The sequence below is a fragment of the Kazachstania africana genome, chromosome 3 (assembly GCF_000304475.1).
Source record: "Kazachstania africana CBS 2517 chromosome 3, complete genome".
Classification (NCBI taxonomy): domain Eukaryota; kingdom Fungi; phylum Ascomycota; class Saccharomycetes; order Saccharomycetales; family Saccharomycetaceae; genus Kazachstania; species Kazachstania africana.
This window is the reverse complement of record NC_018942.1, coordinates 288,839-301,543: the sequence shown is the minus strand read 5'-3', so window position 1 is coordinate 301,543 and position 12,705 is coordinate 288,839. Positions and strand designations below refer to the sequence as shown.

The window sequence follows — 12,705 nt, the reverse complement described above, 5'->3', positions numbered from 1 at the left end:
TTTTTACTCTTTACATGTACAATCTTTATATCATTACAATATTAAAAAAATCCAAATCGAGAAGAACAAAAAATTGTTATATGCATGTATGTGGAGAATCACATTTATTCTATTTGATACGTAATTTCAAATTTATTTAAAAGCTCAAGTGTTTTCCCGTACTTAGCTTCCAAATTTGTGACCTTTCTAATCACAATTCTATCAAAGTCTTTTAAAGGTATAGTATCACTACATAAATAGACGTTATTCAATGATTTGTAGAGGTGTAAATTCTTTATTAGATCATCGCCCAACCGAAGATAAATCAACACAGTTGAATTTTTTCTCATACCACTTATTACTTCTTTGTCAACACCTACTATGCCTGGCGACAAATGGATGTGCAACCTATCCATTTTCTTGATACCACCACTTTCTAGTATCAGACCCAAATTCTTTAAATTCGTCCCGTGGATCAGTGCATTCGGTAGCTGTTCCAAATTTTTAATCGGTGTCAAGGTAGTTGAATCTGGAGTAATTTCTATTGAATGGCCCTGTACTGCCGCAAGCATATCATGAGCTTCATTGAATTTGAAGCGCTGTTTATCATTGTTCGCTACGACTCTTTCCAAATCCTGTATTGTCGTTTTATGTGTCTTCAATCTATTATGGCTTAACAATTGTATTACTGGAACGTAACCGTTGTTGTCTACGAGTAAATTTTCTTTTAAAGCGCCATGTCTTAGTAGATAAGATAACGATTTTGAAATATGCACATCTCTCTTATCCATTTTAACTAATTATGAATCTTGGTAAATGATCTGATAATCACCAATAAATGAAGTAAATTCGTAGAATTAATGACGAAATTTTTTACGACCAATTTAGAGTTACTGAAATTTAAGCTTAATGTAACACAGTTAAGTAGAATTTCCAATGTTAATAAGTTTGAATCTACCCTATTATTTGATACTAATGGTAAAAAATAAATTATCGTTATCGAAGTCGATAAGTTAACTTGGTCGATGGATATGGACTGAATCAACAAATTTATGCAGAATATTAATAATGATAGTACTTTGAAATAAAATATATTATCGTAATAGATATAATACAATAATGAGACGATTGAAATTATTTGCAAATTGTTTAAATTTTTCATTATCTTCTTTTCCTTTTTCAACAAATTTAATATTGAAAATTTCAAACAGATGGCGATATACACGTTGATGATAATATAATCGGTCATGGTCATGACACTCTTGTATCTCGAGATCAGATAGACGTCGGTGAAGAAAACTAGAAGGAAGAGGTACAGTATGGTGAAAGCAGTGTTTACATACATCAGACCATGATTCTGTGTCCCTGATAAAGTTTCACTTCGGTTCTCAGTGTTATTCTTGACAGTAATAGTACCTGCGCTGGGGATCTGTTTGGTTATGGTGTATGTGCTCATGTTCTATGACTTGACAATTGTGCTTCCATCGGATAATATGCTCGAGCATCCACAATGGACACTCTCCCTATGTATATATATACATATCAACTTTTATTACTTTTGAACAGGTTCATTGTTGAATTGTTGAGAATTAGAACATTAAAAAAAGTGGGCTTTTGTACATACAAGAAATTTCTACTGATCACCACGACAGCCGTGTGCATCATCAAAAAGATTGAATACATTTGTTGAACCAAAAGTAGTCATCGGAGTTTCCTCTCTTCTTCTGTATCTTGTTGAAAATACCGTGCTAGAAGTATTTGCTGACAGCGTCGTCGCTTCATCGTAGTGATACGTGCTTCTTAAACTATATAATTTATCTCTGAATCGTTGGCATATTTTTTCAATTAGCCTTGGCTTTCTGATACTACTGAATTGTCCCTCAAAATATGGATGATTTTCAACAGTACACATCTCAATCAAATGATCTAGCACAAACGTATCAAATGTAACTGGCAGCATCTTTTTCATAAACAAAGACGTCAGCAACGAATGATTGTTACTATACGTCTTACCAACATCATCATTTAGAGTACTGATGTCGTCATTATCAGCGCTCAACAGACTCTCTATGCTGCTTGTGTTACTTGAATAAACATTTTTTATTGAAGTTAATAGTTTCTTATAACTCAAATAAGTACCTATGTCCTTATCCTGCAGAAGGATTCTATTACCGATTATGTTATAGCTGAATTTATACATACAGCTATACTCTCGAAGCACATCAACAGCGTAACCTATCAACGTAACCTCAGTTTTTGACATTCAGCACGTCAGGTACGTTTGTGTCACAATGCAAAACATCGACTGCACAACGCACGTGCAACAAGAGAGACACACATAACGAGGTAAATCAGCCAGACAAATTCGACATGATGAGTTCACAAAAGATCACTCGATTGAATCATGCCACAATATGTTACCCACTCCATATTGCATTCGCATAGTGGTAACATGTGCTATATATACTGTTAGACATTACCCGACGCATCGCTTCCGACGTTATACGAAAGGATATTAAAAGAAAACATGTCAATCTAATAGTCTTCCTGCCCTGCATAAAAGTTTCGAGTATTGACCTGCAAACCCTTCCTTTGTGAGTTTACCTAGACATATACATATTATTAGTGAGATTAAGATAGCATTTTTTGGACCCTTTTTCTCATAGCATATTAAAAGGTACAGAACAAAGTCATTCCAGTACTGAAAATCATTACAAGAAGTTATCAAGGTTAACTCCTCGTCATTAAATTCACGCATTTAAACGTAGACTAACGTTTATGATCAGTATTTCTATGGTTATCTAAAAGGATGGTACATTTTGTCGAAGAAGAATTGTCTCCCACATCGAGGCCCCTTTTACCAAGCGATAAGTACAGGCTGAATAATATGGCATCGCCTGGTGATGATGGTAATATCAGCCCAACGGACTTCCAAAGAAGGTCATCTTCGAATCGAAATATGTATGACCTATTTATTTCGAAGTCAAATCCAACTGTATCAAAGGCTTTAACCGATACTGATAATTTTATAGAGGATTTTAATAGGAAACAGAAAAAACCTGAATCAAATGATAAAGAAGTGGAAGAACGAGGAGAACAAGGATGGGAGATAAAAGAAAAAAAGCATCGTCGTGATGATTCGATTGAAGATATCAGTGATACTACTCATGATGATTCTGTCTCTTCAGATCTTGACAACTATCATGGTATGTCGCTGGATCCTAGTATGAAGAAGAAAAATGAAGAATGGGCTGAAAAAGGTGCAGCAAAAATTGTTAAAGAAGTGACTGATCCGAAGACTGGCGAGAAAACGAAAAAAATCATCAAAAAGGGCATCAAAGATTTCAAGTTTGGTGAAATGTTAGGGGATGGTGCTTATTCTACTGTTATGTTAGCTACTTCTATTGATTCCAAAAAACAATATGCAGTTAAAGTCTTGAACAAAGAGTATCTAATAAAACAAAAGAAGGTGAAATACGTTAATATCGAGAAAAATGCATTACAAAGGATCAATAACTCAAAAATGATAGTTAAACTTTTCTTTACATTTCAAGATGAGTCAAGTTTGTATTTTCTTTTGGAATATTGTCCTAACGGGGATTTCCTGTCTCTCATGAAAAAATATGGATCTTTAAATGAAACTGTGGCTTGTTACTATAGTGCTCAAGTTATTGATGCAATAGATTATTTACACACAAATGGTATAATTCACAGAGATATCAAACCTGAAAATATTCTATTAGACAAAGAGTTTAAGATCAAATTAACAGATTTCGGTACAGCCAAAATTTTGGATTCAAGTACTAACAATAAGTTTGATCTTTTGACAAGATCAAAGTCTTTTGTTGGAACCGCTGAATATGTCGCGCCAGAATTATTGAACGACAGTTTTGTTGACTATCGATGTGATGTCTGGGCATTTGGCTGTATACTATATCAAATGATCGCGGGCAAACCTCCCTTCAAAGCAACTAACGAGTACCTAACTTTCCAGAAAGTGATGAAAGTACAATATGCTTTTACGGCAGGGTTCCCACTGATTATTAGAGATCTTGTAAAAAAAATTCTAGTAAAAGATTTGAATCAAAGACCATCAATTTCGCAAATTGAAAAGCATCATTTCTTTAGGGAGAAAAACTTTCAGAACGGTTCTGTTTGGTCAGATCCCGTACCTGAAATATCTGGCTTCAAAATTAGTGCAAAATCAATGCAACCAATCCCTGAACTCAATAAACGCAATAATGTCACCTATAATCAATTGAAAAAAACCCACCAAATTACTTCTACGGGGAGTACAACCTCTTCAAAAGCCTCTACCACGGGGAATCAAGATACGGCAAACACTGACAGCAACCAAGCCACCGACTACGTCAAGAGACCACCTGATGAGAGAACAGCAGCTATCTTGGAGAACGCAAGGAGAAATATCAACAGTAGGCGTGAGAAGTTTGGTAGCAATCGATCTGTATCAAGCGTAAATGTATCAGGAGCTACCGTAGCTGCAAGTGCTGCTCTAAATAAAAAAAATCATCCGAATACAAATACTACACCATCTTCTTCGAACTCCAATGTTTCATCTGCATCAAGTATTCCAAAACCTCATTTGAAACATATTACAACAAGCAAATCACCAAATGTCAATACTAGCAATGCATCAACTCCTCCTTCTCCATTAGTCAATGATTACTTTCAACAAAAGACAGCTAGTAATCGCTCAACTGGCAATTTGAATATAAAGAGACGTGTCGTTACTGATCTTCCACCGTTGCCAAAACGAAGTAGTGAGTCTGACTCTAGGAACGACCCAAACTCAAACTCAAATTCTAATATCACTTCAACTGGAAGTGTAATTGTACCAAGTGCGACAGCAGCTTCAAGCTTAATAACTCCTACTTCATTGGATGAAACCGAAAGGGAATTCGTACCTTTCTTGGTGGCCAACGAAAACATTCTGATATATCATGAATTCAATCTCTGCTCTATCGAAAATACTCTGTTGGAAAAGAGAATAAATAAATGCAATAGATATCTGATCGACCCACAACCTTTCAGTACGGTGAGGTCAACACTTTTATCACAAGTTGCAAGAAACGGTGGTGACATAACAGGGTTCAGATCAGATTCGCACTCATCTGAAACCGATTTTTACAAAATGAACGTAATTAACTATGAGCATATATCTGAGGACTACAAGACGTACAATGGGGACTTTACTAGTTTATGTTATGATGACGACCTTAACAGTCAAACCCTTGAAGAGAAATTTCACAGCGACGGTTCAGTTGCTAACATCAATAACAATAACACAGTATTTTCTGATAAATTCAAGAAGCTATTCCATCATACAAAACAAGCTGAATTTAGTACTCAAAATCAGCATGCTCAAGAAACTTTCAACAAGAGAATGGTTGTCATCACTACGTTTGGTCGTTTGTTAATTCTACTGAAAAGAAAAATTAACGCGGAGAATGACAGGACATTTGATCTATATTATGATATTGACCTATGCCACAGTGGACTCAACATCAAGGAGATTTCGATGTTCAGAAAGGAAAATGATTTAATTGTACTACAGACCCCATACAAATCTTTCCTTTTATTTGACTCTTTTGGTTCAGTTAGCAACGAAGAAAAAACTGGTGCTGATTCATGGTTTACTGTTTTGCGAAAAAGTATAAGACTCGGAAAAAAGAATAAGCCAAGATCATCTCATGCACACCACCAACCCCTATCAGCCCCCACAACACCTAGGGATTACCCTTCTAGTGCTAAGCAAAATAGTCCGTCAACGCTTAGAGAAGCTTCCTCGCCTCCTGTATCACCAATATTGCCAACACCAAAGCTTACTTCATTTTCAAAATCTATAAATACATCGAAGTCTAACAGAACTAGTAGGATCTTCGATTCATATGTTCACTCAAAAGAAAAATCATTCAAAAAACCTATTTATCCTATACCGGCATCATCTAAATTAATTAATGGATTACCAAGTACCACTGCTTCGAGTATTCTAGGGTTAGGCTTAAGTGGAAGTAGTAAAAATAATAACAACGCTAGTAAGTCTGGCGGCTTTTCCAAAATTAACTCGAGGAAATAACGTCGGTACTTAGACATTTATTTTTTTTTACACAAAATAATTTACAGATACATATATATTCGCAATTTAAAGTTTCAATCCTATAAATCAACTTTCTTTAAGCATTTTGGAATTTTCTTGTTTTGGTAGGGATTTCAGATTATTGCTTTTAAGGTCATGAAGATTGATTTTCAGATTCGTTATCAGATTGGTCTTCCTCGTCATCTTCTAATTCTTCCACTTCAACTTCGAAGTCCTCACTTTCCAAAAATTCTTTTGTCGATTCTAGCCTACTTGGGTGACAACTTATGAAAACCACACTCCTCTCTGGAACAAACAGGTTGACTAGGTATTTTTGAATTGCATTTCTTAAATCGTCAGCAGTAACCTCATCCAAACTTTTCAAAAACTTCTCATTGAAATTCCTGCCTCTTTGTAGTAAAATGTCATCAACAAAATTTGAAATACCAGATGCAAAGTAACCATTTTCAATAGTAGCAATTCGGTTGATAATACTGCTAACGGCACCCGCTATCAACTGTTGGTCGAATTTCACAGTTCCATCCGAGTAGCTTTTAACAATTTCCCTGGCTGTTTGATAACACTTGATAATGTCAGCCCCCCTGTAAATATTAAAACCCCAAGAATTGATCTCTGTTAATCTGCGCATGTTAGCGCCATAGGCAAAACCTTGGCCACGAATACCTTTCCAGAATGGACCTTCCACACATTGCAAATATTCTGATGCCAAAGAGACTGCTGCATAATCTGGATGATCGTAATTCAAATCAAACTTGACAGGAGTAAGAACATTCATATAAGAGGACTCTGAGGCAGGTGTCGTGATAATAAAGGCTTTTGAAGCTGGTGACTTGCACAAATTTGAAACTGCAAGTAAAGGCCTTGGAATTGGAGGAACTGCCTTCACCTGATATCCAGCTGGAATGACATTAGCGTAACGTGTAATAAAACCCTCCCAAGGCTTATAGAAATTACTACTGATCTTGTGTATATCACCCAACACCAAAAATTGTAGCCTAGTAAAGCTTTCTTTTAGTTGGTCTCTCATAGTCTCCAATCTTGGTAAAATCTTCGATTTGAATTTTCCGTCTTCAATATCATCTAAAATATCTTCACATAGCTTTTCAACAAATAAAGGATCCACTGACTTTTTAACACTTCTTTCGGTATATAAATTCCTGCTTGTTATTGATTCCAACATAATATCACCTTCTCTTTTCAATTCAACTATGGAATTAAGGTAGTTTTCTAACAAAACAGAAACACGCTTCTCATCGAATATCATATCGAATAAGCAGTGCTCAATCCATTTAACAGCTTGAGAGTAGTTATCTGATTTACATCTAATTCTAATATCAATCAAATCGGGAGCTTGACCCTGCAAACCAAGACTGATTTGTGAATCCACAGTTTCTGACTTTAATTGTGATACCACATCTTCATATGAAATAACTTCCCCTGTATTTTCATCCTTCATTGGCATAGAAAATAATTCATCAAGTATATGGTAGTATGGTAATAAAGTGGTATCCTTAATTTGAGTAGAATTTAAAAGACAGTGTAATTCTATAAATTGAGATGGAAAATGTTCCAGGTGAAGAGAGAAAGGAAAATTTGTAGGTTTGGCTTCGATAAGTTTCTTGTTCAAGGCACTAATAGAGGTATTTTCTACAAGAGAGGTTAGACAAACGTTCTCAGTTTTTATAAATTCAACACTTTTTGATGGATCCTCAATTTCGAATTTAGCAAGCAATTCTGTTGGGATAGGCTTATCGTTATGAATCTTTGCCTTAGATAACGCCTCTAATAATTCTGCCTTAGTGTCGGCAGTGAATTCTTCTTTTCTCTTTTTAATTAATTTTGCCTTTTCCTCGTCTAAATTTTCATATAATGAGGAACTTGGTTTTCCGAGTACAATAACTGGTTTATTCTCAATAAGAATTTTAGATAAGAGCTCATTCCATTGTTCGATGTTCCAAGCCATTATATCATCGAAATCATTTAAAGTTTTAATGGATGAGACTAATGACGAGCCATCTTCTTTACCATAGATGAAATCCGTAATAGCAGCTTGTGATAAAGTACTATCACCATTCTTTTCACATCTCAAAACGTACTCCCACTTGCTGTTATCGATAACTTGCTTCATTCTAGTTAAATCCATCCTGTGAGTTTTTAAAATTTCAAGTGCCTTTGCCTTGGTTTGATCCAATTTTTCAGTTGGAACACCGTGAATTCCTAAGTTAACAATCGTTCGCATGAAATCATCTGTCCAATAATCCACTGAGTTAGCCATAGGATCGTCAATTTCAACCAACTGCTTTACAAATGGCGCAAGAGCAGTTTCTGTAAAGTAATCAAGTAGCATTGACACTGCCAAATCATTCTTATGATCCATATATGATTCACCAATCCAAGAAAATAGTATTTCACCTTGCGATTCATCTAATTCTGGGAATTCAACGGTGGATTCGACGATTTCATTTCTTGATTTTGGAATCTGAGATTCCTTTGTGTCAACAAATGGTCTTTGTCTGGTAGTTTTCATTTCTTTTATTGAGTCATCAAATTCCTGTACAGTTGCGAGTAATTCATCTTCTGGCACATTACCACACACAATAATACATAAATTATGGGAAGAATATTGACTTTTGTGGAAGCTCTTGATTTCCTCGTTTGTGAGCTTCCTTAAATTATTGGTTAAGCCCCCAGTTTCAGATCTATAGCCAGATCCTTGGGGAAATAGTAACCTTTGCTTCTCTAACATCGTTACAAACCAACTTTGTGATTCAATGGCTTCCATTTCACTATAAACCACACCCTTATCTGTCAAATCTTCTGGATCAATGTGATAAACTTCGGTCATACAAGCTGCATCTGTCAAAGTTGGATTCAAAATATGGTCTAAATAGGCAGGTAACAATTTTTGGAAACCTTTCCATCCAGCCGTCGTCAGGGTGTAAACTGTCTGATCCGTGGCAGTCCAGGCATTAGTTGATGACATACATAGATTACCGGCCGTATCTAAGAGACCCTTATAATGATGCTTCTGAGAACCCATAAAGATAAGATGTTCCAAAGTGTGAGGAGTTCCTGAATCAGTGGGACACTCGGTGGCAACAGCAAAATATCCTTGCACTAAAGGTGATGATTTATGATTTACATGAACCAGTTGTAATTTTGTTCTTTCTGAAATGTACTTTGTGATCTGATACTGAGGAGCATAGTCCAATTGGAATGAAACTAACTTATTGAACACCATTGTCCTTTTGTGTACGTAGTCTACTTTCCTTCTTATATTGTATTGTTTTTAATATAGTGAAAATTTCTATATTCTTGCTTTTTTCAAGATTCGATTAAGAAGAACAGAAGCATTCAATGTAATGATTATGGTATATACAGGAAATAGCTATGGTAAGATAAAAGATAAGAGATAGACTAGTGACTGTGTTTTAGATTAATACTACGCTTATCTATAAATATATCCAGAATTGTATGGTCAAGATTAAAGAATACGAGGCTAAAAATGGGTAAAAGGATCAGATATCTATACGGTTATCTTCCTTAAGATGGGTCAACATCTTTCAGAAGTCTAACGTCTAAAAATTCGTATTTTATATCATCATTTGAAAAAAAGATGCCATTATATGGATGCATTCAACTGAACTTGAAATCCTTATAATGAGCTTATACAACTAGAGTAATTGCATCATCCAATTTGGCTGCCAGGTAAATATAGCATGCTCTTGAGTTATTTGTAGCAATACTCCCACAAATAAAACAATATATCTCATCGAATGAAAATTTTTGTTGATGCGCATTCGAGGTTTAAATAGACGAAATTTTCTTCTGCCTGAAATTTGAAAAGCACGGCTCAACAGAAGATATTACCCGACTGTTACACCCTATATTTTGTAGTTAGGGTTATATCACGTGCCCGTTGAATTATAATTTTTCAGGTCACTTATCTCCTAACACCGTCCCTTATTAAAAGAAACGGAGATAATGATACGAAATATACAAATCTCCGCTCAAACTTCGACTATTGTTTTCTCCGTTTATCCGTCGAACTTCCAGGGAAATCGAAATCTCGAAGGAAGATACGCGTTTGATTAGTTAACCCTTTACGCTTGTTTCAGGTTCCTGTAATTCAGGAACGCGCTCTCGACGTGGTCAGATGTTCTTGCTGACAGAAGCCCATTACGAATGATATAGAAATTCAGTCGGTATTCTCACTTGGCCACGAATCTTAGGAATGAGCGACTATGCGGCTTCTTAAATTAACATAAGTAAATTAAATATTTCCAATTAAAATCGGCATTCTAGTGACATGTTGCACACCCATTTGATGCCTCTCTGAAGATTACAAAGTATAATTCACGTGTGAACGATGTATACATTTTTCATAATAGGGAATTCAGACGGAGGACTGACAAAAAAAACTAGGTATATATAAGGTAGGCATGGGAGTATCATCCAGAAAGTTAGTTATAGTTCTCGCCAATTCAAATATTAGTACATAGCTATATATATTGAGCGAAATGACGTCAGAATCACAAGTTTTTCTTCCTATTCCAGATGCAATTAAACATTTCTCCCAGAATAAATTTATCATTGTGATGGATGACGAAAGTCGTGAAAATGAAGGTGACTTAATTGCTGCTGCTGAAAATATGAGAACTGAAGACATGGCTTTCTTAGTACGTTATTCCTCCGGGTATATTTGTGCTCCAATGACTAATGACTATGCAGACAGATTAGATTTACCCTTGATGAGAAATAATCTGAAATGTGCTTCTTACGATGACGAGAGACATGGTACAGCTTATACTATCACAGTGGACGTCGCTAATGGCACAACCACAGGTATTTCTGCACACGATAGAGCATTGACTTGCAGAGAACTTGCAAATCCTGCTTCTGGTCCTAAGGATTTCTTGAAACCTGGCCATATCTGCCCATTGAGAGCCGCTGATGGCGGTGTAATGACAAGAAGAGGTCATACTGAAGCCTCTGTTGATTTCTGCAAGTTAGCTGGTTTGAAGCCTGTTGCTGCTATCGGTGAATTAGTCAAAGATAACGATGGATCCATGATGAGATTAAATGACTGTGTAGAATTTGGTAAAAAACACAATATCCCATTAGTTAACATGCAAGAATTAGTTTCATTCTTAAAAGATGAAAACATAACTTTATGATTTCTTCGCCTTCATTTTACAAAAAAGCATTTTTATTCATTATAAAATTTATAAATATTAATGTATTATTTAGAAAAATTATTTCTTTTTAGAATCTTTCTTTGGTTCCTTTGGCTTTACTGGAACTAATCTTTCCTTTTGACCCCAAACTAACTTGTGTGGCTTCATGAATTTTTCTAGTAATTCTTCGTCAACTTGTTTTCTACGATCTTGGAATGCCTTAACAAATTCTTGTAATACTTCAATACATAATTTCTTCATTTCACCCGATAATAACTCACCAGATTTATACTTATCATAACATTCTTTCAAAAATTCGTCATCATCTTTGAAGAAAGCCAAATATTGATATGCAACATCAACATCTGGGTTACCGCCTAACTGCCTGTGTAAATCAATAGAAACTTGACCCCCGCTGAACGCATATTTGTTAATTTTCTTTTGGATTTGTTTTGGTGTATCAGTCATAAAAATGGCAGAACTGTCGTCGGATGCAGACATCTTAGTGGTAGACCCTTGTAAAGCTGGGAAGAACTTGGAATGCAATAAAGCTGGTTTAGCAAACTTTAGCTTTTCTGCAACGTCTCTGCACACTCTGAAATATGGATCTTGATCAATGGCACATGGAATCAAACATTGTGTCTTGTCTGGCAAGCCAAGGACATCTGGGAAAGAGCTTGGGAAAGCAGAAGCAATTTGGATGGATGCAAAATGGAATTTACCAATACAATCAGAATCATTGAAACCAAAAACAGCCTTTGCTGTAGAACCAGTAATCTGTCTTGAAACACGAACAACGGTTTCATAGAAACCGCTACCCATATATTGTAAATCAGAAAAGATGAAAGTGTTTTCAGGGTTGAAACCAACGGCTACAATATCCTTAGCATTCTCAATAGCAAACTTTTTTACATCAGCAATGGTTAATTTATGCTTGAATAAGAACTTTTCATCATCAGTCAATTCAATAACTAATGGAACATCGAATACATCTTGCAACCATTTAGTGAAAACAAAAGGAATCATATGACCCATGTGCATGGAATCACTTGATGGACCTCTACCAGTATATAAGAAAAATGGCTTACCTTGTTGATAGAGATCTAAAATCTTATTGAAATCACGTTCAGAGAAGAAATAGCCCTTACGCATAAAATGATGTGGTTTGTGACCAGTGACTCTTTCAAATCTTTCTAGAGTTTCTTGGTTAACTGGTTTGGTGCCGAACTGTGTAATCAACTTTTCATAATCAATAGATTGTGCAACACCTTGCTCATCGACAGCACCAGCGACATCCCATGGTGTAACAACTTGTTCTTGACCGCTAGTGGCAGCAGCATCTTTTGCATCGAGCTCAGAGAGTTCCTTGGTAACCTTTTCAACAGCAGAGTCGCTCATTTTAGTAATAACCACCTCGGTTTCATACATTTC

At 35.7% G+C, this 12,705-nt stretch overlaps 7 protein-coding genes across 7 annotated transcripts; 2 read left to right on the top strand and 5 right to left on the bottom strand.

Annotated features, from left to right (window-relative positions):
* Window positions 1-104: 104 nt before the first annotated feature.
* Window positions 105-770, bottom strand: TPT1 (tRNA 2'-phosphotransferase; the record flags this gene model as incomplete). Its single annotated transcript, XM_003956226.1, has 1 exon — window positions 105-770. One exon carries the CDS (start codon window positions 768-770, stop codon window positions 105-107), a length of 666 nt encoding a protein of 221 aa, XP_003956275.1.
* A 5-nt stretch (window positions 771-775) lies between these two features.
* IZH4 (Izh4p) lies at window positions 776-1,435 on the bottom strand (the record flags this gene model as incomplete). Its single annotated transcript, XM_003956225.1, has 1 exon — window positions 776-1,435. The coding sequence occupies one exon, from the start codon at window positions 1,433-1,435 to the stop codon at window positions 776-778; it is 660 nt and encodes a 219-aa protein (XP_003956274.1).
* Window positions 1,436-1,612: 177 nt separating this feature from the next.
* On the bottom strand, window positions 1,613-2,242 carry KAFR0C01450 (uncharacterized protein; the record flags this gene model as incomplete). The annotated part of the gene is made up of 1 exon (XM_003956224.1): window positions 1,613-2,242. One exon carries the CDS (start codon window positions 2,240-2,242, stop codon window positions 1,613-1,615), a length of 630 nt encoding a protein of 209 aa, XP_003956273.1.
* Window positions 2,243-2,788: 546 nt separating this feature from the next.
* PKH2 (serine/threonine protein kinase PKH2) lies at window positions 2,789-6,076 on the top strand (the record flags this gene model as incomplete). Its single annotated transcript, XM_003956223.1, has 1 exon — window positions 2,789-6,076. The coding sequence occupies one exon, from the start codon at window positions 2,789-2,791 to the stop codon at window positions 6,074-6,076; it is 3,288 nt and encodes a 1,095-aa protein (XP_003956272.1).
* A 154-nt stretch (window positions 6,077-6,230) lies between these two features.
* On the bottom strand, window positions 6,231-9,338 carry SDD3 (Sdd3p; the record flags this gene model as incomplete). Its single annotated transcript, XM_003956222.1, has 1 exon — window positions 6,231-9,338. One exon carries the CDS (start codon window positions 9,336-9,338, stop codon window positions 6,231-6,233), a length of 3,108 nt encoding a protein of 1,035 aa, XP_003956271.1.
* Window positions 9,339-10,617: 1,279 nt separating this feature from the next.
* Window positions 10,618-11,274, top strand: KAFR0C01420 (3,4-dihydroxy-2-butanone-4-phosphate synthase; the record flags this gene model as incomplete). Its single annotated transcript, XM_003956221.1, has 1 exon — window positions 10,618-11,274. The coding sequence occupies one exon, from the start codon at window positions 10,618-10,620 to the stop codon at window positions 11,272-11,274; it is 657 nt and encodes a 218-aa protein (XP_003956270.1).
* Window positions 11,275-11,352: 78 nt separating this feature from the next.
* On the bottom strand, window positions 11,353-12,672 carry WRS1 (tryptophan--tRNA ligase WRS1; the record flags this gene model as incomplete). Its single annotated transcript, XM_003956220.1, has 1 exon — window positions 11,353-12,672. The coding sequence occupies one exon, from the start codon at window positions 12,670-12,672 to the stop codon at window positions 11,353-11,355; it is 1,320 nt and encodes a 439-aa protein (XP_003956269.1).
* Between the last annotated feature and the right edge of the window lie 33 nt (window positions 12,673-12,705).